Genomic DNA, 27,686 nt, shown 5'->3' with positions numbered 1-27,686 from the left:
GAAACATAATGCATACTTTTTTCCTCAGGGTTAGCCTCGGCTACCTGTTACCAGAAACTACCGTGTGCCGCACGACCGCGCCGTCGGGCCCGTCAGCGCTGCTGTTTCCCTCTCTCCTTCAGAGGCGAAACTGCAACGATCGGCTCGGAGCGCCGTATTTTGGTGCCGGAGCTGCACAGCGCCGCACCGGGACGCATCACCTGGGCTTTAACCCCACGCGGTTCACCAGAGGGGGATTATTTTGGTACGGCATCCTACGGTACTGCCCCTCGCCCCAACCGCGGAACGACCGCTGGCGCCGGAAGCCCGCGCAGGGGCGCTGGCGCACACGCGCACGCGGAGAGCAGAGGTCGCGCGAGCCCGTTTCCCCGGCAACGCTGCCCCGCCTCCCCCCGCCCCGCCCCGCCACGCCCCGCCCCGCGCGGCTCGCCTCGGCCAACCCCGGGGCGGTGGCGTGGCGCCCCCGCGCTCCCAGGATGCTCAGCGCCTCGCGGGACCCCGGCGGGCGGAGGCGCCGGCGGAAGGTGAGGCGCCATTTTTAAATTCCTCGAACCGGTGGCGGCCGCGCCGGCTGAGCGGGCCGGGATATGAGGGGCAGGGCACTGCCGAGGGGAGGCCGGGCGGGCGGACCGACCGAGGCCTTCTTGCTTGCGGCGTCACCTCGCGGCGTACGAGCTGGGCCTTTGCCCCGGCCCCGCTCGCTCCTCCCCTGGGCCGTTAGTTACCTAGCAGAGGGGCCGGCAGCCTGTCCCGCAGGGCGATTGTCTTTGTCTTGTGTTCTGCCTGGCGGTAGCAGCCTGCCGCGGCCTGTTGGCGGGTTGTGGGCTGGTGGGTTCGGGAATCGCCCAGCGCAAGCCGGGGCGGCAGGGTTCCGGGGCAGGGAAGGCCCGCGCGCTGCCCCCTGTCACCTGCTGGTTTGCGTGCTTGCTTTTGCACCGGTGAACTGCAGCCGTGTGCGGTTTGAGGATAATGATTATTTTCCCGCTCTTCTGGATGCATGACGTCCGTATTAGTGCTGTTCCTCAGACCAGGCTCCTATGTCCGTAAGCCACAGGAAAATTAACAGTAAAAATATTATGGTGACTTAGAGAGCTTGCTTTGCCTCTCACGTGCTCGTTGCCTGCATACTGTAAGGTGCATATAATCATATTTCTGCCTATAGGAGGTGTAGGATACATATACTAATATGAGACCTTTGCCCTGTCTGAACATCTTGGTTTTGAAGTCAGTATGAAAGGGATGTGATTTTTCAGAAGAGTTTTGGTTGTGGACTATAGGATTATTTGTGACAAGCAGTCATCTCTATGCCCTAGTTAAACTTTGAATGAGATTCTGGTGAGCAAAAGTTTCTCATATGTGTTTGAAGGGCTCTTGTCATGAAGAAACAGTGGAAAACATGTGTAAATTACTTGTTCTTGAGTACAGCTGGATTTACCCTCTGTGGCTCCCATACAAAATTTCAGTTTGATTAGTAACTGCTGTCAATTTGACCTAGTAGTGTATGTGGTTAGAACAAAAATTCCAATTCTGAGTTAAGACACAACCTTATTTGTTGCTTTTCACCTAATTATTAACCATATCTCTAGTAGAAGACAGAAATTGAACGGGTGATACTGTGTGCCATGTGTAGGGATGGACACTCAAATAATGTATGGTTAATTGGTGGAATTTGTAATTTGAACAGTGTTGTGGAGGAAGCAATAGTAGTTTGAGAGTGATGTCTCCTGTAATGAAGAAGCTGTACAGATGTTCTCAAAAACGTCTGCAGTAGGTGCACAAAAGTACTAAGTGTTTATTTTCACTGGATTCTCTACACTGATATCTGAGCAGTAGCGAGATTATGGAACTTCCTGTAATGAAAGTTTGCATGTTTCTCTGATATTTCCCAACTGCCCCCATATATATATATATATATATATATGTATGTATGTATGTATATTTAAGGTGATTACTTTGGCTGTTGCAAGTTGTTGATAGTGTGTTAGTAGAATATGGACTGTTAAAATAATGAGAGGTATCCTATCATATTTCTTAAATGATATAATTTTCTCTTGTTTTTTATTCACTTGATGTTCATGGGAAGTCTTATCTCTGTGGGTGTGTTGCATAGTCTTTTAAGGTAGGATGTGTTTCACTTCGACTGTCTAAAAGCTACGTATCTGGCTAGGTATCTAGCTAGGTATCAAAGGCTGTGATTTCGTGAACATCCAAGTTCATGATGTGACAACTCTGCTCCTGAAAGGAGAAAGCCTTCCTCCTCCTCCTGCCTATTTACTTGGCTCTTTTTCCTTTCTCCTAGCCAGTACCAGCAGCCTACTTTCACTGATGTAGCTTGTTGGATTTTTCTGAGAGCTACTGTGACTCACTGACCTCACAAAACTAGTGAGTGCTTTCTGCTTGTTTAAGTGCGTTGGCTTCTTGAGTCAAATCAGTTCATGGAAGGGTCTGATGAGTGACAAATCTAGGAATGGGGATGAAGAAAGGAGAAGTGGAATCTTCCCATTCCTGGTGACAGTGAGCCCTCATATTGTTCATTATCTAGTCTTGCTGTAGACTCTTAAGCTTAAGGAGTGGTGTTTGAAGGAGCACTTTCACGAGGCTGTGCTTCTTTTGAGTGTCTCACTCTTTCAGGCAAATGGTTTGTTTCACAAGACCTTGGCTGATGCGATTAAAAAAAAAGGAAGAGTGACAGAAGCAGGCAAACAGATTAAACCATACACTGTGTGAAACTGCTGTTTGGCTTTCAGCAGATTTTAATGATAATTTTATTGCTTGAACAAAACATGGCACAAGGCTAAATATTATTAATTTTTTCATCAGTAGTTGCAAAACTACATTCATTATATCACCTGTTTAAAACAGTGTTCAGAAATGATAAGCTTGCAAGTGTGACTGTGCTATGGAAAACAGAGCCATGAGCGAGTTATATATGTCACCCAGGTGAATTACCAATATGTGCTGAAATAACATAATTTGGTTGTGTTGGGTAAGCTAGAAGGAAACTTTGTTGTTGTAAATAACATAAAATAAAACTTGGAATATAAATAAATAAAATTATATTGATATCTTAATATTTTCTCTAAATGCAAGTATTACCATTTTAACTGTTTGTAGCAAACAAAAAATTAAAATAGCTGAAAAATCTTTTAAAAGAAGAAAAGCCCTTTCACAATGTCTAGATACAAAGAAGCGATGTGAAGTAGGTCTTTAAGCAATGTTTCCATATGAAACAAACAGTTGGAGAAGAAAGGCAAACCAAAAGTGATTCTTGGAAAAAGATTGAGTTACTTCACTTAGCTAGATATTCTACAATAAATAGTGCTTTATTGTGGATACCGAGAGTGCGTTTCCAAGGTTTCAGGACTCTGTACTGATACCTTTATATGTGTACCTGCACAAAATGATGTTAAGATTTCATAGTATGAATTTGGCACAACTGATACAAGTTTGCAGTTCTGTAACATGATAACATTTGGCAAATATATAGCTGGAGAATTAATTTTAGATATGGTGTGATTTTAGTTTCTTTGAAGTATGTTTTATGGTTCTCTACCTCTTGAACAGATCTCCAAGAGAGGAAGAAATTTTAACTAGTGTTCCTTTAAAGTATTTCTCAAAAATTATGGGTGTATTTTGTGTAATTTTGAAGATTATTTAAGTTCTGTTCATTGACTGTGAGCAAGTACTGTAAGTCATTAGCACAGAAGAAATGCTTGTTAGGAATATACGTAGAGTATTTGTAGCCCTGAACAGTGTTTACTATTGACAGTTCACTGACAGGGATTATTTTATGATTTTTTTTTTTTTGGTGGGGAAAGCTTTTTATTTCTAAGAATGTGAGTTGGTTAAATATTACAAGTTGCGATTAATGATTTCAAAGAAAGAGCTCTCATGAAGTAATGAAATATCTCTGTTACTGTAGTTTGTTTCAGTTATCACCAGGACTGCAAATCATGAAATATGCCACTAGATGTCCCTGCAAGCCAAAATAGTTTTGTTTCCTTAAATACATACTGCTTAGGGTTTTGCAGCCTGAAACAATTTTTTCTAAGATACATTCCCACCCCCACCACCCCTGTCCTTTCCTTTTTCATGAAATATTCATGCAGATGAATGCATGACCAGGTGTGTGCCTTGCTTTATAATTTGTGAACTTTTTGATAGTCGCAAAAGCTACAGATCTGAGCAAAAGCTACAGATCTGAGCTTTGGCTTACGGTTTGATAGTTACATTTCATATCTGTAGCTTATGAAAACAAAGACCTGTGACAGAGAAAAATACTATTACCTGGTGGTTGGTTGGGTATTTGTGGGATTTTTTTATTATTATTTCTGTTTTTGGGGGGGTGTTTGTGGAGGTTTTTTCTTTGGTGGTTGGTTGTTTTTCTTACAGTGATCATAACTGTGTTGGTATGCTTAGAAATTCTTAGGGATGTACTGCCTTCGGTTTTCTCAGTGTACCAGAACCTCGCACATGGTTTGTTGTCCTTAGGATCACTGACCAGTTCTCCATACAGCTGTTGGTTTAACAATTGAAAATGACTTTATATTGAGTTTGGAAACTGCTCGTCCTTTGTTTCTCAACAACCAACGAAATTCAGGAATGAAAAAATAGATACTGTATTGATTAGAAGGTTCTTTGAAACTTGTGCTATTAATGTTTGAAATTGGTTGTGCATGTAGGACAGTCACTGAGGAGAATGTTCTTTTTTTTCCTGATTTCTTCCCCCTTATTCTCTGAGCAAATGTGGGTGAAGCAGAATACAGTTGCTGTTGTTGCCTATACTGGTGGTATAATTCTGGTAGATTTTCCTCTGACCTTTTCCCATCTTAGTGATGGAGCAGGGAAAAGATGTGAAAGAAAATTTAAATGTAATAGTTTTTTTACATTGTTATATCTTTATTGGAATGGGCACTGACATGCAATGTTTATTTTCCTATATGGAAGATAGATTTTCATCTTACTACTTGTCCTGAACTATTGTTCAGGGGTTTATAAAATCAAATGTTAAATGTTTTAATATAGACCCATGAAAGGTTTAGAGTAGAATGGTAGCAAACATTATATATTAAACCATATATGTAAAGATGGGGAGGTAGAAGTGATGGTGGAAATTGAACATTTTTCCGGTTTTGAGTTTTACTTTGTACAAAGTTACAGTTTGTAACTTTGAATTAAACTTTGTACACTGCAACCATAGAGTTCTTAGGCATCAGTCCAGCTATGCCAAAAGCTAAAATGGCAGAGTAGTTGGTTTCACAGCTTTGTGACTTCCCTAAAATTCAGTTACAGTCCTTCCTGCCCCAGAACCCTTAGAAGTGTCAGTAATGATCAGATAAATACATCTTGCTTCTATTATTGAGAAGAATTAATGAAGCATATTAGAATATGTCCTCATTTCTCAGCATCTGTCAGTTTGCAGCTTTCTCACACCAAACTGATATTGTCAGATTTGGCAAAACTCTTTCTGGAAAGGTCACAAGAAACCACTAGATAAACTTTGAAAACAAGGAAGTGACATGTATCAGTGATATATTTCAGGACTGAACTCTGAGCAGCTATCTTCCAGTCTTTCCATGAAACCTTAACTCTTCTCTTAGGGCAACAAAGTTGAAGGGCCTAGAGCACAACTCTTACGAGGAGCTGCTGGGGGAACTGGGGTTGTTTAGGCTGGAGAAAAGGAGGCTCAGGGGAGACCTTATCACTCTTGACAACCACTTGAAAGGAGGTTGTAGCCAGGGGGGTCGGTCTCTTCTCTCAAGTAACAAGTAATAGGACGAGGAAATGGCCTCTAGTTGTGCCAGGGGAGATTTAGATTGGCTATTAGTAAAAATTCCTTCACTGAAAGGGTGGGCAAGCATTGGAACAGGCTGCTCAGGGAAGCAGTTGAGTAACCGTCCTTGGAGGTATTTAAAAGACATGTAAATGTGGCGCAGGGGTCCTCAAACTTTTTAATCAGGGGGCCGGCGCGCGGATGCAGTGGCAGGCAGTCACCTGCGGCTGCTTGGTTCCCCCCCCAACCGCCGGCGGGGGGGGGGGGGGGGCGGGGGGGTCTGTAAATACCGGGGGCCGGATTGAGGACCCTGGGGGGCCGTACCTGGCCCGCGGGCCGTAGTTTGAGGACCCCTGATGTGGCACTTAGGGACATGGTTTAGTGGTGGACCTGGCAGTGCTGGGTTAACAGTTGGACTTGATGATCTTAAAGGTCTTTTCCAACCTAAACAATTCTATGATTGTTATTCCAGAGAGGGCTTGATAGGGATTAAACAGTGAGAATTATCTGTTCTTCTTCCAGTTGAAATGGTCGTGTATCGAGTCGTACAAATTGTTAGGGTAGTGTGACAGACTGTGATAAGTAGTAGTAAAAGCTATGTGTCTGGTGTCTGTGGTGTCTGCTTGAACTCTGGATAACAAGGTGTAATTAGGGCATTACTAGCATCATAGTTCGATTCTTAGTGTACAGCATAAATAAAAATGTCATGTAATCTGTTAGATAAAGTGCTTGTGTTTATTTTGTATTGACTCAAATAATCTCCATATTTGTTTATTCAGTGCCCCTGGAAGGGCTTTTACTGTTCAGGGCAGGCAGAACATGCAGAGAAGAGTTGCTCTTTCTGTAGAGGTTTGTAACATGAGTTACAGCAGAGCTAGGGTTTTTCTGTACTGAAAGCAAAAGCAGCATGTGAAATCTTTGAACTGTGAATGTACTTGATTGCTAATTAGATGTGCTTGGTTTTTTTCAGGTGACTTGATCTTCTGGGATGTCAGCAGAAAAAGTGAATGGCTTTGTAAATTAGTTATAATTTTATTTTGTCCTTTCCATACTCATTGTGAACAGTCATCATAAAATGGATACTTTGGGCAGTCTCCTTCCTCCTGCGGTTGGAAATGGTGATACGGCTAATTCACAAGAGTTACAAAAACTTCTGATTGATGAAAAAATGCGATGTGAACACCATAAAGTAAATTATCAAACTATAAAGGCAGAACATCTAAGGTATATGAATTTAAACAGGTTTCTTCATTTGAACTGTTAAAAGGTGAAGCTGAATGTTAGGTGGAAGGGTGAAGGTGTGCGTGTATGTTAGCTATTTCTGTATTTAAGAACAGATTTAAGCATTGCTCGTATTAGAACAAACAATTCAAAATACCTTAAGACATTGCAAATACATGTTTCTGCAATACTTTTTAGGCTTGTAAATATGCGATGACTTTTCAGTATACTACAGAATAAGGATATTAATAGCTTAGTTCCAACATGGTATTTGCATGTTTGCTTCCGCACGTTAGTTTTATAAGCTTTAAGATCTAATTTTAGAGGGTAATTATAAAATAGCTCTGTATTTTATCTTGCAGATTACAGGAGGAATATACAAAATCACAAGATGAACTGAAGCGGTTGTTAGTTGAAAAGCAGACTGTACATGACAAATTTCAGTTTCTTCTTGCTGAATATCGAGAAGAGTTGCTGGGTAAAACTCAAGAGCTGGAAAAACTGAAGATGCAGGTGAGATAATTTAATAGCAGGATTTAATATGAATTTTAATCCTGTAATAGGGCCATGCATATATTTCTGTTTATGTGAACATGTATATACCTAGTTTGAATATATTTCAGATATCTTGAAATTCATCCGACCCCAATAATATTTCTTCTCTGGAGTGACTATGGGTTGAAATATTGTTTTCTTGTTTGTCTGAATCTTCCAAATCCTGTTATGTGCTATGTTAATAGTAAGACCTTTAGTCTCTGTCTGTGCATGCTGTTGTGTTATGGGGAGAACCATCTTCCCTGGAAAATAACCTAGATGCTTAAACTTGTTAGGATAAGTGACTGGAAAAATAGATATTTGTTTCTGTTCATGAACGATAGCTTTCTTCATCTTTAAAAAAACAACAACAAAACACAAAGCCAAACAAAACCCCCTCACATTTAAGATAACTTTTGATGACACTTTCTAGATCTGCTTTTTTCCTTAAACTAATTCAGGACATGTTCTTGGGAAACAAATACAGCATCTAACAAAGGATCCCAGGCTTCAAATGGAGATGTCCCTTGCTACCATAACTAGAATAGTTTCAGGGACTTCAAGGTACAGATAAGTGGAAGAAAAGTAGAATAAATTAGGATATGTTGGAGGTTGTGGATGACAAAATTTTAAACATTTTCTTGGTATTTAGTTTGCTATATATACACTTTCAAAAGTGTAACTAAATAATTAGTAGCTATACCCAAGAAAGCTTAACAGAATACCATGCAGCATGGAGCTTAAGGCAGGTTATCTTTCCTGATGTTAATTTCATTTAAAACCAGTATCCATGTGTCTGTGGGAGAACACGTATCTAATGTGTTTAACAAAGCATTTGTTTGGTGTTGCTCAGTTTGATTCTTTGGGGTTGGTTCACTTACTGTTTAAGGTTTTCCAAACACCAATTCTTTGTCTTTTATGTGAGACCACTTTTCCTTCCCCTCTCTCTCCTGCAAAGGAGATGAATCTCTTGGCAATTCAGCTTGACATTTGTATTCCTTCTACCAGTAAATACTGACATTTTAAATGCCTCAGTTATCCTCATAGAATATTTTTAGTTCACTAATCTGGTTTTTTGCTTCTGTAACTACTATTGAAAATTCTTCAGAAAAACATATAAAATTAAGCAGGATTCCTAAAATCTTAAATACTTTATTCCTGGTTATTTGTCCTATCACAGTGTAAATAAATGAATACGACTAGTTATTTATGATACCTTTCTGTCTTAAGGTGCTAACTCCTCAAAAATTAGAACTGTTAAAAGCACAAATACAGCAGGAATTGGAATCTCCTATGACAGAACGTTATCAGAAGCTAGAAAATGTAAGTAGTAAGTATTTAAATTCTATTTCATTTAGAGTAGAGATCACCAGTTCATAGTTGTTGGTAAAACCTTAGGAAATTAAAACTGAAAGGGGAGCAAAGTATGACATTCTTTGTCTGGTACTGTTGCCCCAGGCAATGAAGGTTGAAACCTTAGAAGAGGGAGGAGGAGGGATTCAATTCATCAAATATAACTTGTAAAATAATGGGAATATTGCATGGACATTTGAAGGAAATAAATCTGAAAACTTCTCTGATGTTTTTGTGTTGGTTTGGGGGTTTTTTTGTCTAACTTAGGAAGTGGAAAAATACAGAACAGAATATAACAAACTTCGTTATGAACATACTTTTCTGAAATCAGAATTTGAACATCAAAAGGAAGAGCATGCACGTATTTTAGAAGAGAAGAAAATCAAATATGAGGCTGAGGTACATTGAATCTTACAGTAGCTTAAAATGTATCTGATCACAATGTTCAGGCAGCTTTGCTAAGATGTTGGTACTTGATGGGTTGTCAGTTTGACACCATTTCATAATGTGGTGTTTGTTTCTGTTCTCTGCATTGTCAAAAAACTTTTATGACTTAGCCTAAAGCTGTCTCTGTGGGTTTGCTTCAGTGATGTGTCGCAATATCGTTTGTGCTATTATAAGTAATAGACTTGCCTTCTGATAACTGACAGTCAGTAGCTTTGCTTAAAAAAAAAATTGTTTAATTTTTTAATTGCAATTGTTTTGGAATTTGAGACATTATGCTAATCTGAAATTAAAAAATTAATCTAAGCTGTTGATGTAAGTTTAGATTTTAAATTACTGGTGTGGCAACTAATCCAGGAAGAAGGCTGCGGAAGACATTGTTAATAGCAGACAAGGGTACATTTTGCAACAAGGTTGCATCATGACAGTGGTGGTCAAAAAGATACTGAAAACTTTGGTAACTTTATTTCAGTTGTATTAACTCTTGAATAAACAATTCTTAAATTTTCTGTTTAAGATTTGGACTTTCAGAAGTGTAACTAAATAAATTGCCAGCTTATTTATGTTTTAAATATATGCAGCAGTGTAAATGAGTGTTGTATGTCATTTGCATATTCATTTAAGTATTTGTCTGGGAGCATATATCCTAAGATGCTAGACTTGAATGTATTAGTCCAAACATGAGACACAAATCCAAGCAATCATCACTTTCAAAATCAATCAAAATTTGCAAATGTAATGCATTGAAAACTGAACAGTTGTCCTTTTCGGAGTGAAACCCACATGCTGCTTTACAGCCAGTCTTTCTTGTGGGCTTGTTGAGTTTGTGCTAGTCCTGCAGCTAGTTAGCACACTTACAGAGAATGAAACTACCTTGAGCTCAGGGCACAATGTGATTTAGTTCCTCTTAGAGCCTTTTTAACCTTCCATGCCATTTAGCATAAGGAGGCTACAAAACCATCCTGATTCTTAAATGATGGCTTGGACATGTCATGCAATAAGCATTTGAATCTCCTCATAAAAGGGATTTGGAGGGCTTTTGCTGCAGAAATTGGCTTTGTTCCACAGAGGTCACTGATGCAACTTCTAAAAATTGCTGCAGATCAGAGTTTGGACTAGTCTCCAAATATCAAGAGAACTCTTACATACCATACTTGCTCACTCTTTTGCCCCCAATATTACATTTAGTCCATATAACTAATTTTGAAACAATAGAGTTTATATATTTATAATGTTTGTTAGGTACAGTCTTGAGATTAGTTTGTACCTATTATACTACCTTGAAACAGTAAGTTTTGGGGTTTTTTGCATTATTTTCTGGCTGACAGGGCCTGATCATGTTGATTATCTTGAGTTACTAGCAGATTTGAGTTCTGTTGTGGTTACAGAATTGTGGAATCATAAGTTGGAAGAGACCTCCTTATAGTCCAACATCCTCCTTAAAATATTGAAGTGTAACGAGATAGGGTTTCTCAGGGCCATGTCCAGTTAATTCTTGAACATTTGCAAGGATGGAGATTCCACAACCTTTCTGGGTAAACTATTTCAGTACTTAACCATCTTCGTGGTAAACTTTTTTTCCTAATATCTAATTGGAATTTCACATCTCCCAACTTGTGTCCATTGCCCCTCTTCCCATCACCATGCATCTCTTTCTCCTCTCCAAGCTGAAAAGGCATAGTTCTCTTAGCCTGTCCTTACATGTCATATTCCCCCACCCTGTGACCATCTTTGTGAACATCCACTGGACATGCTCCACTTTGTCGTCATTCTTCATGTACTGGACACAGACTCCACATGCAGTCTTAGGAGTACTGGAAAGGGGACACAGGATCACTTCCTTGGATCTGCTAGCTAGGTTTCTGCCAATCTGCATCTTTGCTGAAAGGGTACTCTGCTGACAAATGTTCAACTTATTGTCTGCTAGGACCCCCTTTTCCATGGAGCTGCTTTCTAAACAATTGCCTCCAGCCTGCACTGTTGCACTGGATTACTCCTTCCCAGATGCATGACTTGCCCTTGTTGAAGAGGTTCCAGGCAGCCCATTCTTTCAGTCTGTCCAGGTCCCTCTGAATAGCAGTTCTGCTTTCCAGCACATTGACTATTCCCCGCCCCGCCCCCCCCCCCCCCCCCCCCCCCCCCCCCCCGGTTTAGTGTCACCTTCAATTTGCTGAAAGTGTACTCCATTCAGGTCACTAATGAAGGCATCAATCAATATTGGACCCTGTACTGATCTCAGAAAGACCCCACTAGTTACAGGCAGCCTATCAGGCTTTGTACCAGTGATCATCACTTGCTGAGCCTGGCAGCCCAGCCAATTTTCCACCCACTTTATCATCTGCTTTCCCAGCCTAAATCTCACCGATTTGGAAATTATGAGAGACTGTATCCAAGGGCTTGTTTAAAATCAAGGTATACAGGATCCACTGCTCTCTCCTTATCTGCAGCGCTGGTCACCTCTTTCTAGAAAGCAGAGAAGTAGGTCAGGCATGATTTGCCCTTAGTAAGTCCTGCTTTCCATCACCTTGTCTTTCATGTGTTTTGAAATGGCTTTGAGAAGCTTTGTTTCATAACCTTCACAGAGACTGATGTGAAAGCCGATTGTCCTATAGTTATCTGGATCCTTCTTCTTGACCCTCTTGCTGCTCTTGATGATGGGCGTGCTGTCTGCCTCTTTCCAGTCAACAAGAACCTTCTCTGATCACCATGACTTTTTAAAGATGATAGAGAATAGGCTTATGATTATATCAGTGAGCTTCTTCAAAATGCTTGGGCCCATTCCAAGGATTTGTGTTTGTCCAGTGGATTAAATAATCCCTAACATTTTCTTCCTCTACTCTGGGTACTGCTTTACTCCCACAGACTGTGAGGGAGCTCAGGGACGTCTGAGGCCTGAGGACAATCGTTATCAGTGAAAACTGAAGCAAAAAAGGCATTGAAGAATGGGTCTGTTGATTTTCTTGCTCTAAGAAAGAAAATAAGTGTGAATGTAATTTAATAGTTTAAATGCACACTGCTGCTGTTTTCTGAATTGTCAACTGCTGTATTTATGCTGCCTGACACTTAACCAATGTAAAAGCTTTTATTTTTCTGATTAAAAAATATCAGATTGCAAGGCTGGATAAAGATAAAGAAGAGCTCCGTAATCAGCTGCTTAGCGTTGATCCCACGAGGGACAGTAAACGTGTGGAAGCACTCTCTAGAGAAAAGGCACAACTGTATCAGAAACTAAAAGGCTTAGAAGCAGAAGTAGCAGAGCTAAGAGCAGAAAGAGACAATTGTGGTGTGCAAGCAGAAAGTGTTCAAAGAGTACAAGTACGACAGTTAGCTGAGATGCAAACTATGACAAGGTCTCTAGAGGTAAGAATTTTTTTTCCGTTTTAAATTTTGCTTCCTTGTAGAGTGTAGTGAGGTTAATGCTTGGCCTGTTAGAACTGTCACTGAAGTCACTGATAATTTTGCCATGGACTCCACAATTTCAATTTGTACATTTCAGATTTTAAACCAAATTCTAAGTACATTGGGAGTCACATACTGCCAATTCAACTTTGGAAAGGTGGAGATCTCAACTCAGAGATTCTGTTGAATGATCTCCTTTCTAAACATGCGAGTGATATTCATGTTTGCAGTCAGTAAGATGGTCACGTTAGCACATGTCACTTGGCTGGAGTTAGAAACTGATGACAGTATGTTAATAATCTGCTATAGTAAATTTTTTATACTTTTCAAAAATGTTGTATGGTGCTCCCCTATTTCTTTAATCCTTTCCTCATCTGTTGTCTTTCTTGCCTGCCCATGTCTCTCCTTTCTCCAGCATGTTACTGCAATTGTTTAGTTTTTGGTTGTTGCTTCCCTTTTAAAGAACCTTTGCTATTTTCTGGCCTGTTATATGCTTCCCCGGGTTTCATTGTATTCCTCATCTGCGGTCTTCAGTCTTCCTCTCCGTTCTTGATCTCTCTTTAGGTAGTGAGTCTTTCCATGTAGATTTCTCACACAGTTGCATACGGATAGATTGTTCATCTTCCTTTTTACTGTTATCAGTGCAGTATATCTGTGTTACAAATGTTCTGATCAGAACTTAAAAAGTGCTGTAATATTCGTAATGTAGAAAACTTTAAAAAGTCTTGCTGGAAATAGGTCAGTTTGGAAAAAGGAAGTTGAAATCGTAGGTTAGATTAACTTTTTGATGCTTAGTAAATCTCAGGGTCTTGAGTCTACAGTACTCACAGTAATTGCATTTTATTTCCTCTCCATGATGTTAATTCTTCAGTTATTATAACTGCATAGGCCAACATATGACATCTTTTTGAGCACTGCTTGTAGTTATACTGGTGTTTACAGCCCAGTAATTTACTGGTAGGAATACCTGCTGCCTCCTAACCAAGTCAGATTGCCTCTTGTGAAGTAGGATTGAAAATATGTGATTCTGTGCAGGCAGTGCTAGTAAAAACAGTTGTGACTTTTGAGTAAAATTCAAGACCCTTGTTGTATTGGAACATACTGTTGAGCAAAGATAAATACTTATATATTATATTACCATATAATATAAAGGATCAGTAATATCTGAAAGCCCAGATGAATTGCACCTTTCAAGTGAATAGCAAGAGACAGCCTTGCTCCAAAAATCTTACATATAACTCCTTTATTCAAGGCAGAAAAGAAGTCTGCTGAACTACAGATAGATCGAATTGAGAAAGAACTGCGAATGAGTCATGAGCAAAACATACTCTTGACTAGCAAACTTCACAAATCTGAACGAGAAGTCAATTCCTTAGCTGCTAAAGTAAGTGCTTTAATGGTATCTTAAATACATGTTTCAAATCCTGTTATGTTCAAATTTTTCCATTTATATTTTACATGAAGAATAAAGTAACTGCTGTAACTTAAAATAGGTTTGGAATTTTTTTCGCGGTTTCAGTTGGAAGATGTAGAATATGTGACTTTACAGGAAAAATGTCACCCTTAAAACTAACTCTATAGATTGTGGTTATGCTGTTTTTATTTCATTTTCTAAATTTTTTTCTAAACAGAACACACCTCGAAGATGTGTCTGTTTGTGTTTTTAGTATTAATGAAAATAGCCAGCCTTATTTGATAGAAACAAGCATTACTTTTTCATAAAGTGTATAAAAGTGCAATAGAGTTTTAAATTGTTTTTTAGGTTTTGGTGGTTTGTGGTTTTGTGTTTTTTTTTCTAATGGAGCTATGACTTCTGGAGATCTTACAAAGTGTCCTTTGAATGGGCTGCGTTAGCAACAGGAAGCAAGCTGCATTGGAATCACCTGTGGAGATTTTGGTTATATTAGAAGGGGGATAGTCACATTAGCATAGCATTCCTCTTGGGCTAATGCCAGCATAGCTTGTACAAAAACATTTCTGTACAGCACTGCATAGTATCATTTTAAGTAGATCATTGTCTTGCAACATGTTTGAGTATCTTAGTTCTTGGGTTGGCACCAGATCTTAGAGGTTTTGGTCTATGTTTCTATACTTTCTTCTTTTGAGTTTTTAGAGAAATTTCTAGAAAAATACTTAATGAAAAAAGATCAGAAGGCTTCAAGTTTAGGGAAAACCTGAAAGTGCTTAAGGAACTTGACATCACTGTTTAGTATTTCAGCATAATTAGGTTAGTATGGATGCCAGATTCAGAGTTTTATCTGGTTGCAGTGACTCCTCAGCTACACAAAACAGAGAGATCCTTTATGCAATGCCATATGTGATGATTTGAATAAACAAGAAAAATTGAAACATTAGTAAACTGTTTTACCTTCAAATGTTGCAGAATACTTACATTACTTTATGTAAATTTGAGTCAGGACGCTAGCCCTAATGCAATAGTTACTCAGGTAAGTATTAGCTTTCTGCTGTCTCTTATTCCCTCCTTTCTGGAGAGGCTACTGGGTAATAAATTTTTATCACATCTGTCAGTTGCTGGTATTTAATCCCCGTGTTTTCTTACCTTTCTGGAGAGGCTTTAGTTAATTCTGAACCAATTGTAAAGCTAGTAACTTTGGTCTTGTATATCTAGTAGTAGTAGTGTATCTGTAAGTTCTAATTTACGGTAAGAATAAGATATACCTATACCAGTATTTAAAGCTCATTTATACAGTGTGTCATACTTGTCTCATATGAATAAATAGGAAGGGAAAGCTTCTGTTAAACATTTTTTTTCAGTTGTCTATTGGAATAGAAGATTGTTACAGTCCTTACTTTTTGTATTAACTGTTGTTCTCTGCTCACCTCTAAAAGGACCAGAGAATTAAAATGTTCAGTGGTGTTTCTTGAAGGGAGGAAACCAGAAACTAATTTCTATGCTAACCTCCACCCTCTGCTGCACCCGCTCAAACTTACTTCTGAGCACAGGTGCATGCATTTGTATTCCAGATTTTGGTCCTTAAAAAAGCCACCTTAAATCTTTGCAAGTTGCCCTGAAATGTCTCTGCTTAGTATTTAAGCAACCAAATCCACCATGTAGTTACTTAATAAGCTACTATGTCGTTCTTAACCTTTTGCCACTTGTATATGCTAGCAGGTTGTAATTACATTTGTCACTGTGAATGGATTTTTATTTTAAGTGCTTTCCTCTAGATATTTAATTCTCATTGACCGTGTAATTACTGCATACAAATGCCTAAACTATAGAAAGTTTCCATGCAAGCAGTAATTTTCTTTGATTTGGTGTTCTTAAAGCTCCTGCTTTTATGAGGCCATTTGATGTGCATGTCACAGTTGTAGAGAAATGCACTTTAAAATTATGAAGAACTGGATTTTTAGAAAGTACTCTAGCACTCCAGGAGGTCAGGAGGACTGTAGGTAGTCACTAAATTGAGATTAGTTGGGGGAGGCAATTGATAATCTGGTTTTGCATATCACTGTTTTGTTTTACTTAGGGAATTAAATTTATTTTAGCTTGACTGAGGGATCTTTAGTCAGAAGTGAGGTTTGTGTAAACTTGACATGCTAATGCTTGAGTTAGCGAGGCATCAGAGTCTTAAACAATTTGGACCAGTATCATAGCAAGATATTTCCAATGAGTAGTCTTTCCAGAAGTACCCCAGTATTCGGAGGCTAGCTTGTGGAACGTATAGCATTTACTCAGAAACCAAGTTTTCACAGGCAGTCCTGTGTATCTGTGCACATATCACCAAGGCTTCTTAAAAGAGTAACTTTTCTACACTGTAGCTTGTAATAACTGCCTGGTTAAAGATGGAATACTTGCCAATAGTCAGTTCACGGAATATATGTTGTGTTGGAGCACTTTGATTCTTTTGATCGGGGAATATGTAAAACTTGCATTTCAAGGTGACTGACTTCTCATTCAATGATTTTCAGTGTGTGACTTGAGGAATTAATAAAAACCTGTAATAGCCTGATTATGATTTAGGGAATCAGATCATGTCAATAGCTTTAGTGTTACAGTATCTATATAATAGATACCATTAAAAATTCTCTACAAAAGTGCGTATTCTAGATTGTCTTGAGGAAACTGGATAAAAAATAAAATTAAGGTAGGTTTAAAATAAGCATAGTCCATGGTCATTTGGCAGATTTTCTTGTTACCAAAGGATCACATGAAAAAAACTTAAAGCTGCAAATATATATTTATTTTTTATTTGGGTTTTTCTTTTTTGTAATTCATAGGTGGAAGAACTTAAACACTCACACAAATTGGAAGTAACAAATGTCAAACTGGAGGCAGCAAGAACAAAGAGTGAGGTAGAAAGAGAGAGAAACAAGATTCAAAGTGAAATGGATGGTAAAACATGCAATTGATTCCTAAAGATTTCTTTTGTAACTTCTAGTTAGAATACTACAATTATATTTCCTCCAAACATTTCCCAGCAGCCTTCACCTTCTACTTCTGGTCTAGATTATAGATCTGACAATTCATTCTGTATCTGAAATAACTGTGTTGTTTTACTTGGTCTACTAGGTTAAGAAGATCAGTTACAGAACAATTTTGCATTTACTTAAATTGGTGACTTTGTGACATAATCTGAGCGTAATCTGTTTCAAATCGTGTACTTCATATAGTTATTTTTTATATTATTGCCAAATTTTAGTCTTTCACACTCTGCTTGAAACGTACCATGGGGTTTCAGTAGATGTTTTGTTTTCTGATTCTGTGGAATTGATAACAATTGGGTAAGGCTGCCGTGTGAACCAAAATACAATTTCTAGCTCATTCTTTGAAGAAAATAGGCAGTGTTCTAAGCTACCTAATACAGCTGAGAATGTAGACAACTTGAAATAGCTTTCTAGAGTGAAAAGGCCAAAGCTTTCTAGTGCTAGTTATGTGTTGATGATTTAAATCACTACACAGCTTTTAAGTGGACTGTACTCACCAATCTGCCATAACCTCAAAACAGTATCTTTGTCTTCCTGGAATAGTTGTTTCTGTTCACTTGCTTTTAGTATTAAGCTCCCTTAAGAGCAGCTGAAAAGTGGTGTTTCTATATCGACACTAACAGGATATTGTGAACTAAAAATGTTGGACCCTATGAAATATGAAACCAAATACAGACAAGATTTATGCTAACCTGAATTTGCTGTGTAATCCAGGAGAAATTATTATAGCATGTTGGCTTATTTGCCAGTGAACACATGTGTCTTGGTCACAAGTTTTTGATTTTTATCTTTTGTCCCTGCCTATAGAGTCATAATTTTAGAATTGCCGTATTTGGTAATACAAGTGGATTAAAATTTGAGATTTATTGTAGCCAGGTTACTGTAGCTTTGCTGGTAACCAGTTAGTGTTTACCACAAACTTTTCCATCAAAAGAAAATGACAAATTTTTTTGCTTGACCTTCTTGTAGCTATTGTGGAACTTTTTTTTTTTTTTTTTTAGTCTGGACACAACTACTTAGCAGAAATTGCTTTAGACTTTAAATCTATAATAATATCAACTGTTTAATTACTTTTGTATGTTAAAATAATAAACCATCGTAGACTGATTCCAGTATAATGGTTAATCTTCAAAAGTTTTTGAAATGTTGCTATTATACTAAGAAAGGCCATGCCTTTTCTGTTTTTCTTGGGTTTTTTTCCCCCATTCATTCATTCTATCATGTGAATTGTGATTTTTAGCTCTCTTATATCAATTTATAAAGTTATTTTAATGCTAGATTTTATCAGGTTGATATCAATAATGATATTTTACCTTTTTTTAATGTATAATGCAGGACTGCTGTCAGACAAGGAAATTCTTAAGGCAGCTGTTGAACGTCATAAGGTGCTTTTAGTAGAAAAGGATCGGGAGCTAATTCGTAAAGTGCAAGCTGCCAAAGAGGAAGTTTTTGAAAAAATTGCAGCCTTACAGGATGAAAAGTATGTTTGTTGATTTACTGCTCAACTTCTAAAGGAGGAATGTTTTGAGTAACTTAAAAATGTTGTTCATAGCAACGAAATGCTTCTGGCATTTTGTCATGATTGTGTGCATGTTCAATAACGTCTCAGGTTAGAACTCGAGACCAGATTAGCTGATCTAGAGAAGATGAAACTGGAACAAGATACATGGAGACAATCTGAAAAGGATCAATATGAAGAGAAACTACGTGTTATACAGATAGCAGAAGAATCTAGCAAAAAGGAACTTCAGCGTTTGCGGTAGCGTGGCTTTTCTAATCATAACACAAATTTCTCTTCCACCCCTCTCCCCCCACTTTCTTTACAATAGTCAGGATAAAGGTTTTCTGTTCATAGATACACAAATATTCATTATGGTAAATTAAAATTATCTTTTGCATTGTGTAAAAAGAGGGCAGAATTTAAAATGTGCTGTTGAAAAAAGAAAAAACAAGAACCAAACTACCAAACCTAATGTTTTTCATCCAAACATTTAAAATTTATTTGATTTTAATTAAATTTTTTAAGACATAATTTTTCAATGCTCATGTTTGTTAAAACTGGGTTCATGTTGGCTTCTGCCATAGCCCCAATTTTAGAGTAAACCATTTCCCTTCCCGCAGTGGCACCGTATCAGCAACTGGCAAACGGTGACCCTAATACGATGTCTCTTTGAGTTGATTATTATAGTTCTCAACGGTTTTACTATAGCATTTATATGAAGGTCAGTATGATAAAATGAGCAAAAGTCACACTCCAAAAGCAAACAAATCAACGTCTTATTTACTCCTAGGTGAATTTCAATAATCAATAAAAATATATTTTAAAACATTATTTTGTTCAATATTTATCAGCCTTTCAAATTTTGCAATATATTCTATTGTCAGACTGATTTGTCTTAACTTGCAATATTTATATTTTAATTAGATAAAAATAAGGATGTGTTATACAATTTTAGATTAAAAATTCAACAGCAAGCTATTCAGACAGAGGAGTTGGAAGAAAAGAAACGTGAAAGTGCTGATCTGAAACAGGTAAGGTTTTATTGCATTGTAATGTTTTATAGAGAAATAAAATCTTTCCTGCAGTTACCATGTCCAGTGTTTGAAGATTAGAATGAATTTTTAAGGCTTTTTTTCCTGAGGGACAAAATGCATACAACAGAGATTTAAAAGCAAAAGTGTTCAGAAATCAGTCATGCTTTCCTGGACCTTTATGAATGGATTACAGCCTTTTGCTTCATACATTTTGTGGGTACCAAGGATTTCAAAGCTGAATGTTTATAGACTGTTATATTGAATACAGTTATGTGCTATTTAACTGTTTCCATGGAGACTTAGAAATTGTTTCTAGGTAATGCTTTGCATTTACACTGCATCTCTCATCTGAGGTTCTTCAAGTGCTTAACAGATGTTTCATAAATGAATAAACTAGTGTAAAGAGGTATATTTCTATTGCAAAGTGAATTGATGGCAGCGTTGAAAATAAAACCTAATTCTTTTAACTCCTGCTCACCCATGATGTTATTTAATGGGCAAGAACATAGCTGTGGATCAAAGTAGTCTGCAAGCTGTGTGCATTTGGAGTTCAAGGCAATATTTTTTTTCCCCCTCTAGAAATCAGAAGGTGGGGTATATGCGTGTCTGTGTAGGGAAAGGATAAGGAAAGGGAAACCATCCTTTCTCTGTGTTTGCTGCAGGGATTGGACTTTTTATACTCTATGCTTATTTGTTTTTCTGAACTGGTTGGTACAGCCACTGCTGGCTATCACACGTTGTGTGTTAAGAGAGAGAAGAGTCTGGGTAGCTCCACAGCTCTGTCACTACATGTTGTGTGGTGATCTAGTTCTGTTCAGCCCTGGGGCTTAATTTTGGATTTCTTATATTCTGGGGGACACATCAATGACTGAAGAGTCCTGCCTTGCTTATCTTTCTTATTTTAGCTACAATAGAAAACCTTCTTTGTCTAGTAGTGATTTACTGTAAAGCTTCTGGAGAAGAGTAAAGAGAAAAGGAACAAATAAGAAGTGCTCATGAAAAGATAATGCAGCCACTTGGTATCTGCCTTTTGCTTTGTCTCTGTATCTCAGAGTTAATTGTTAAGTTATTTATATACCTTATCAGATAGAAAATTTTCTTTATTTTTGGTAGCAAATACACGACATGCAACTCCAGCTTGCCTCACTTTCTCAATCAGAAAATGAATTGTTGGAGTCTAATCAGAAGCTGAAGGAAATAGTAGAGAGATTGAAACAAGAATGTCAACATGCAAGGACTCAGGCAGAAAAAGCTCAACTGGAAACAGAGAAGTAATTTTTTTTCTTCCTTTTGGCTTTACTTTTCCTTTTCATATTGCTTGTGTTCTTCCACGGGGATTACTTAACTATGGATGGTAAATTCTGAAAAATGAACCATTGTAAAAAATGGCCATACCTTCTCTTATGCAGTATATATTAAAGCTTTGCTTGTGGTAACTTCAAAAAATAGGAGTTTGTTTCCATTCCTGTCTGTTACAATTAATTATTGAGTAGTGAAATACACCATCTGTATAAAAGGAAATCCTATTTATACTGAAGTGAATTCAAACATATTATAGTTTAAGTGGATCTAGAGTTTCACACACAGTTCATCTAAGAGTGTGAAGCATTAAGGGTGAAAAAAACATTTAAGCATTGTGTTATGCTTTGATAAGCTTTCAGGGACCTAGTCTTTGTATGTGTGTGTATATACTTTTTATTTTTCTGCTCACACTAGACCCTTTTAGCTGATAGGAGGCTAATAAATGCTTAGTGGATATCTTATTGTTGCTCTCATCAAAATCAGAAATAATCACTTTCCTTTTATGCACAAGCTTGACCACATACTATCAAAATATGCTAATAAATGCTGAAGGAAACCAAATCTTGTTCAGACTCCACATAGCAATGAACAGTTTCCTGAAATGTAAAGATTAGTTTGTCAGTTATCTGAAATGGCTGTTTGGTATTTCCTATCCTAATAACCAAATACATGTCTAATTTATAGTGGATTATTGTGTGCTGGGGTTTTAAAAAAAATAGCATCCTAGCTTAAATAGAAAACTTCCAAAAGGTACAATGTGGCGTTTTTTGTTTTCACTTCTCTTTTGCTACCAATTGGTACTGCAGTTGCTTCATTGTCATTAGCTTAAGTATTGCTTTTCAGTTTAACGTGAGAAGAAATGATTGCATTGGGACTGGGGAGCACATTCAGTTGTCGGTAGCATGTTGAATACCTTGGATGTTTATTTTAGGAAGGTGTATTCATATTTTGAATGAGATTGTCACTGTTATTTGAGGGGGACTGTAAATGTAATTTATGTGTTTGTGGCCCATAGACCAGTCGGGTTTTCCTGGGAAGGCAGTGGGAGGATCCTGGCAGTCCTCAGAGATCTTTCTATAAGTAAGCAGCTTTGCAGCCTGCATGTAGGTCCTCCAGGTCTGTCCTACTGTTACTGTGGGAGCCTTGGGACCGGTTTCCGTTCCTGTTCTGACCGTGGGTGATAGGACTTCCTTCCTCTGTTCGGTAATTCTTACAAGCTTGAACTTCAAGTGTTAAGTTTCAGCAAAGCAACTTGGCTTAAAGAGGAAGTGAAATAAGGACCAAAAGATAAGGAAGCCTAAGATAAAAAGTTCCAGATAACTAAAATAAAGCCAGTTTAGTTGTAAGTAGGCAAAGCAGCTGCCTGCCTGCCTGTACCAACATTAGGCTTGGAAATGAAAATGTGAAATGAGGACTGAAGGCAAACTGAGACTGATACAGATCAGAGATGAGCTTAAACAGGCACTTGTTAAGCATTTCAGGAACACTGTTAGTGGAATTGGAAAAAAGAAAAAACTCATGGCATTTTTAACCACTTTCTCAATTGAAATTCTTCTGTTGTTAAGCAGAGCTTTTTGAGAAAGCTCTTTGGTTCCTAGATAGTAGTAGTTTACAGTCAAGAACAAAGTACAAACCATGCTGGGTCTACTAAAAGAACTGTGTTGGGTATCAAGTGGGCCAGAAGCCTGGTTCTGATACGAGAGTGGATGATTCCTAATACCTCTGCTGTGGGGAAGGAAAAGGCCGTTTGATGAGAAATGTATGAGGATTCATTCAGAATCCCTGTAGGTAAATGGCATTAGCCCAGATTTGGAGTGGAATGGATGCATGGATACCAAGCCTTGATCTGCATTTCTTAAAAATTGCTGCACAGAATCTCACTATTTATTTTTTTAATAGTAATGTAGTTAAATATGTAGGTAGTTCTTGTCTACTTTGACGCACAATGCAGATAGCCCAAACAAGGCAGCTGAGAGAAACTGGCTTCTTTCCTATCCCCTGCTAGGGAACACAGCCTCGTTTTAGTATGTTTTAACCATGCAAAGGCCTGAACAGATAGCGCATGCTGTTGGTGGTGTGTGTTCGGCTGGAATGTTGTCTAGGAACCATATTGGTGGGAGCTTCATGTTGTGTTGGTGTTTGTTCTGGCTGGGAGAACATACTGGTCAAGTCTGTACTTCTCTGTTACAAAGGTGTAGTAGACTGCACAGGACAACAACCTATTATTTTACATTTTGCTTCCCAAACAGAAAAGGTACTTGTCAGCTCTTCTGACAGCTGATGTTTGGCATAGGTATCTACTGTGCTCCAGTGTCATTGTTTGACCTGAATTTAGAAATTTTCCGTGGATTGTTGGGCAGCTCACCAAACCACCATGCAGCTGACAGTTAAATAGCTTAGTGGAATCAGTTTTCAAAATTTGCCTTATAGTTGAACAACACCTAGGATGATGTTAATGCACAGGTTCGAATGTTGTTAGTCACAATTAATTGTTAGCATAATCAAATTAAATCAGATCCTTCAAGTATATAAAGGTAAGAGCGGTGAAAAGATCTATATTTTAAGAGCCTTAAGGCATTAATCGAATGCACTGCTTTGTCTGTATAACCTCTTAATCTTTTAATCTGATTTGTTCGAAGGACTTTAGAATATAAACGTATAGAATGGCTGGAGGAGAAGCACATGCTTACTCAGCGCATCACAGAGAAAGAAGAGAAATACAACCAAGTGAAGAACAAGCTATCTCGAGCTGCTGTTGCTCAGAAAAAGGCATGTTGACTCTTCTTTTTTTGAATGATCTGGCTTATGAAAAGTTGAGCTTTATTTCGGTCAGCTAGAATAGTTTTTAATGCTAAGAGTTTATTTACAGCCAACAAGCCAACAACTTTGTTGTAATGCCATCAAAGATTTTGTGAGGCTTTTTTTGTGCATGTGTGTGTGTATACAGTTAAGAGGTGGACTCCTTGATTAGTAAGAATGATGTTTTGGATACCAGACAAATTATGTTCTACTTTTTCTTGATGGAATGTTATAACTTCTCATAAGCTTGCATTTTATGAAAGAACTTGAAAGGAAAAGCTGATTAGTTGTTTATAAAAGCCTAAGATTACTTGGCAATTTTATACATTGAACATTTACAGGCTATGAAACCTGCCAGTAGCTTTTAACTTTGTAAAAGGTTGAGGTCAACATGAGGAGGGGAGAAAAACCACATGCATTTTTTTGGTCATGTTTATACTTACTTATACACGGGAATGAGTTTTGTAATTCTCAAATACAGTCCGTGTTTGTTAATACAGTTGGTCACTGACCAACAAGTGACTGACAGCTGTGGTGCATATTTCAGTTGCAGTTGTGGATGATTTCCCATCTCATCTGTTTCCCATCATGGAGATTCAGAACCTTCAAACGCCACAGCACCTCCTCTTAAGGAAGGAAAATCCTAAAGACTGTCACAGCTTGAAACCATGTACAATGTAGATTTAATTTTTACAGGATCTAATCTATCAAGACATTACTTAGCTGTTTGAAATGTCTGTTTGACAGAGAAAGACTCTCAATGACAATAAACAGAGGAGGATGCAAGAGAAACTAGAACTTCTGGAAGCCAAGATAGAAGAACTAGAAAAAGAAAACCAGGTGTTAAACAGGTAATAAACTTTGCTTTTTCTTAGCTTGAAAAATCGTACATGCCCAAGATCTAATTTAAAAAATGAAGTATTTTTGAAGATACATGACACTTAGTTTAGTAACTGGAGTCCCGTCTGATGGCATTTTCAGCACTAGAATTATTTAAATGGAGTCCGTTTGGGACAGGCACCCAAGAGCCCGTAAGACAACTTTGGAGGAAATAGAGGAAAAAATATCCGATGGATGCTGTTGCAGGAATCTCTTCGAAAGAAGAAAGTGAAACAGACTTCGTATTTGTAAAAGAAACAGACTTAGCATGCACTTTAAAAGACAAACTCCTATTTTTTTTCTTTATTGAGCACCTACAGAGGGCTTGATTCAAATAATTAATGTAATGTGACTGCTGTGGCTTACTGCTGTGAATGATATTAAAGGCTTAATTTATTCCATGTAAATTCTAATCTGTAATACAGGAGATACCTTAATATGTAGAGGGACTTCTCGAATATGCACAGGTCTTTCACCTTCCAGTTCTTCTGGTATATTGTTTTGCTTCATAGGGATAGTGAACAGCAGAGTACTTGTGGAGAAGTATGCTTCTGTGTCGGGACAATAAAGATTTTGAGCAGTAAGAAATCTCTTCTTTCCTAGGCAGAACGTTTCCTCTGAAGAATATGCACGCCTCCAGAAGAGACTAAAGGACTTGCAACGTAGGCATAATGAATTCCGGAGTTTAATTCTGAATCCTAACATACCATCACTCAATCCAGTCAGTATAATGTCATCATCTGCCTTGCCTCCTGGGCCTGAAGTGTCCTTCTCCCTTCTTCAGGTGGTGATGTATTACAAGTTGTGAAAAATAATACGGCAAAAGAGGGTACTGGAACACTCCTTCATCACAGACCTTAGTCTTAAAGAAGGAGTATTTGGTCTTTGAACGGAGGAAGGAAACTTTGAGGAAAGCTTCTAGTGACGTTCCCTTCCTCAGAATAGGAAGGAGTTCTTGAAAGACAAATGATACATTGCAGAATATAACAAACAGGCAGCTTTAACCCAGTTCTCTGTACTTTCTCCTGACAGTCTTTAAATAGTTCGTTCTGGGCAAGAAATACCATAATGGTGTTCAAATACCATGGTTTCATTATTAGAAAGCATCATTGCTGCTCTTGATTTCTTGTGTGGTTAAAAGAATTTTACTTACTCCCATGGGCTTCTGGGGGTGAAAATCTCTCTGGCTGAGGCTGACCAGGCTGACTTTACAGATCCTTGGTAACTGAGACCTCAGGTCTATGTCCCTCTTCATCTGAGAGGAGGAACGCCTGCACACGTATTTCTTGCTGATGCTGCTCATCATGAATATTGGAACAATACCAACAAAACATTGAGGAGTAAAATTTAACAAATAAGGATATTTTAGACATCAGTTTTTATTTTAAAATCACTGATTAAAAAAAATGGAATTATTGCTCACTTTGGTCCCCTGTAGGTGTGCAAAATGTAATAGAGCCACTTTTTTTGTATTATTTATTTCAAGGAGGAACAGCATCAAAGAGAACTTTCCCTTCTTCGCAAGCGGCTGGAAGAACTAGAAACCACACAGAGAAAACAGCTGCAAGACCTTGGTCCATCTAGAGAGCGAGCAGCGGTGGGTGCGTACAGGGATTTAGCTAGAAATAAGATTGCTGGAGAAAGTGATGCACAAAGTGAGGACTCCAAATAAAATCTGTAAACTCTACATGCTGTTAGTTTTCAATAGGTTAATCTTTGTACGTGCTTTTAATATTTTGCCAAAAACATGCTTATATGTGCCTGAATAGCGTAATATAGATTCTACATAGTTTTGTATTTATTTTTGATAGACTGTCATAAATTATCAAATCTTATGGTTCAAAACAGAAGTATTGAAAGATAACTATATTTTGAAATGTGTTTATATAAATGAGATAAAATTATTTGGAAGTCAAAATATATGAAATAATCTCATCACACGAAACTTGAAAAAACACTTATCAAAGTTTGAGTTGTGCTGATATTTAAAATAAAAATTTAAATTTTTTTTGTAAACCCTTTGAGACTTACTTGATAATATCCTCTTATTTCTTCAACGTAGAAGTTACTGTATCGGTGTGGAGTTTTGCTGGGTTACTGTTTTGATTGTTAACAATGCTGTAATCCACATTTGGATTGTCATTTTGAAGTTCCCATGCAGATAAAGAGGATGAAATGAAAAGGAAGAAGTGCTGAAAACTTTTATTTGCTACCCTTGGCACTGTGCTTCTATTTTTATAACGGGAATAAGCAATAATCGGGGTTTTTAATATAATGTAGTAGAGATGAAGTATAACAAATTGCCTTCACATGATGAAAATGTAAGTTTGTATTTGTTGCTACTGTAATTTGTTTACTTAACTATTATAAAATTATTTATTCAAGGTTGAATGCATTTTTCCCCTTCATTATCAGCTTAGTGACAGAAACTTGTAAAGAATCAATTATTCTTTTTACTTGATAGCAAAAACTTTCCTGGAAGTACAGGGATGTTATTATCTGGTTTTTGTTTGGTTTTGAGTCTTTTTTTTTTTTTTCCCCTCAAAATACTGCAGTAAAAGTATGAGCCGGTGAGATACACAGTGCAATTTTTCTTTTTTTAATAGCTTATTCAGTATTGTTATTAGACTGTAGTAATAGACAACTGACTAATGACAGTGCACATGGTGACATTTCTCTCCTGAGGCTGTGGTTTTGATTTTCCATACAGTCCCCAAGTGTAAGGATTGTACTGCGCTCTCTTGGGGAATTTTGTTAGACATCTCTGAGGAAAAGTATAACTACTGGAAGTAACAGAAACTATTTCTGTGGTCTCCTGCAGGGTTAATTTGGAAAAAGTACCTACCTGTTCCCCACTGGCTTTGCCCAGTGTAAGGTTCATACATAATGGCTGGCGGCCTGCATGTCTGTCCTCAGCTCCGCCTACGTGGCCTTCAGCAAGGCTTTACATGACAGCAGGGGGCAGGGAGGGCAGTTTACACAAACTAGGGGAAGTCTT

The 27,686-nt window shown here is 37.9% G+C and overlaps 1 protein-coding gene across 3 annotated transcripts; it reads left to right on the top strand.

The window, feature by feature from the left end:
• On the top strand, nt 1-27,079 carry CEP83 (centrosomal protein 83). Of its 3 annotated transcripts, none has more exons than XM_080392600.1 (16): nt 1-524; nt 6,744-6,997; nt 7,357-7,507; nt 8,759-8,851; nt 9,149-9,280; nt 12,434-12,685; nt 13,977-14,108; nt 16,967-17,081; nt 18,509-18,653; nt 18,783-18,932; nt 19,630-19,705; nt 20,822-20,979; nt 23,650-23,779; nt 24,557-24,660; nt 25,292-25,350; nt 26,175-27,079. In XM_080392600.1, the coding sequence occupies exons 2-16, from the start codon at nt 6,849-6,851 to the stop codon at nt 26,270-26,272; spliced, it is 1,944 nt and encodes a 647-aa protein (XP_080248726.1). In that variant the 5' UTR covers nt 1-524; nt 6,744-6,848; the 3' UTR covers nt 26,273-27,079. The 3 variants fall into 3 exon arrangements, with proteins under 3 accessions (XP_080248726.1, XP_080248724.1, XP_080248725.1); XM_080392598.1 differs by having other exon boundaries at nt 386-524; nt 25,292-25,472; XM_080392599.1 differs by lacking the exon at nt 1-524 and adding an exon at nt 744-2,382 and having other exon boundaries at nt 25,292-25,472.
• The last annotated feature ends 607 nt before the right edge of the window (nt 27,080-27,686 follow it).

The sequence above is a fragment of the Falco punctatus genome (genome assembly GCF_963210335.1).
Source record: "Falco punctatus genome assembly, chromosome: 6".
NCBI lineage: Eukaryota > Metazoa > Chordata > Aves > Falconiformes > Falconidae > Falco > Falco punctatus.
The sequence above is the reverse complement of the archived record's forward strand: the minus strand, read 5'-3'. Positions and strand labels throughout refer to the sequence as shown.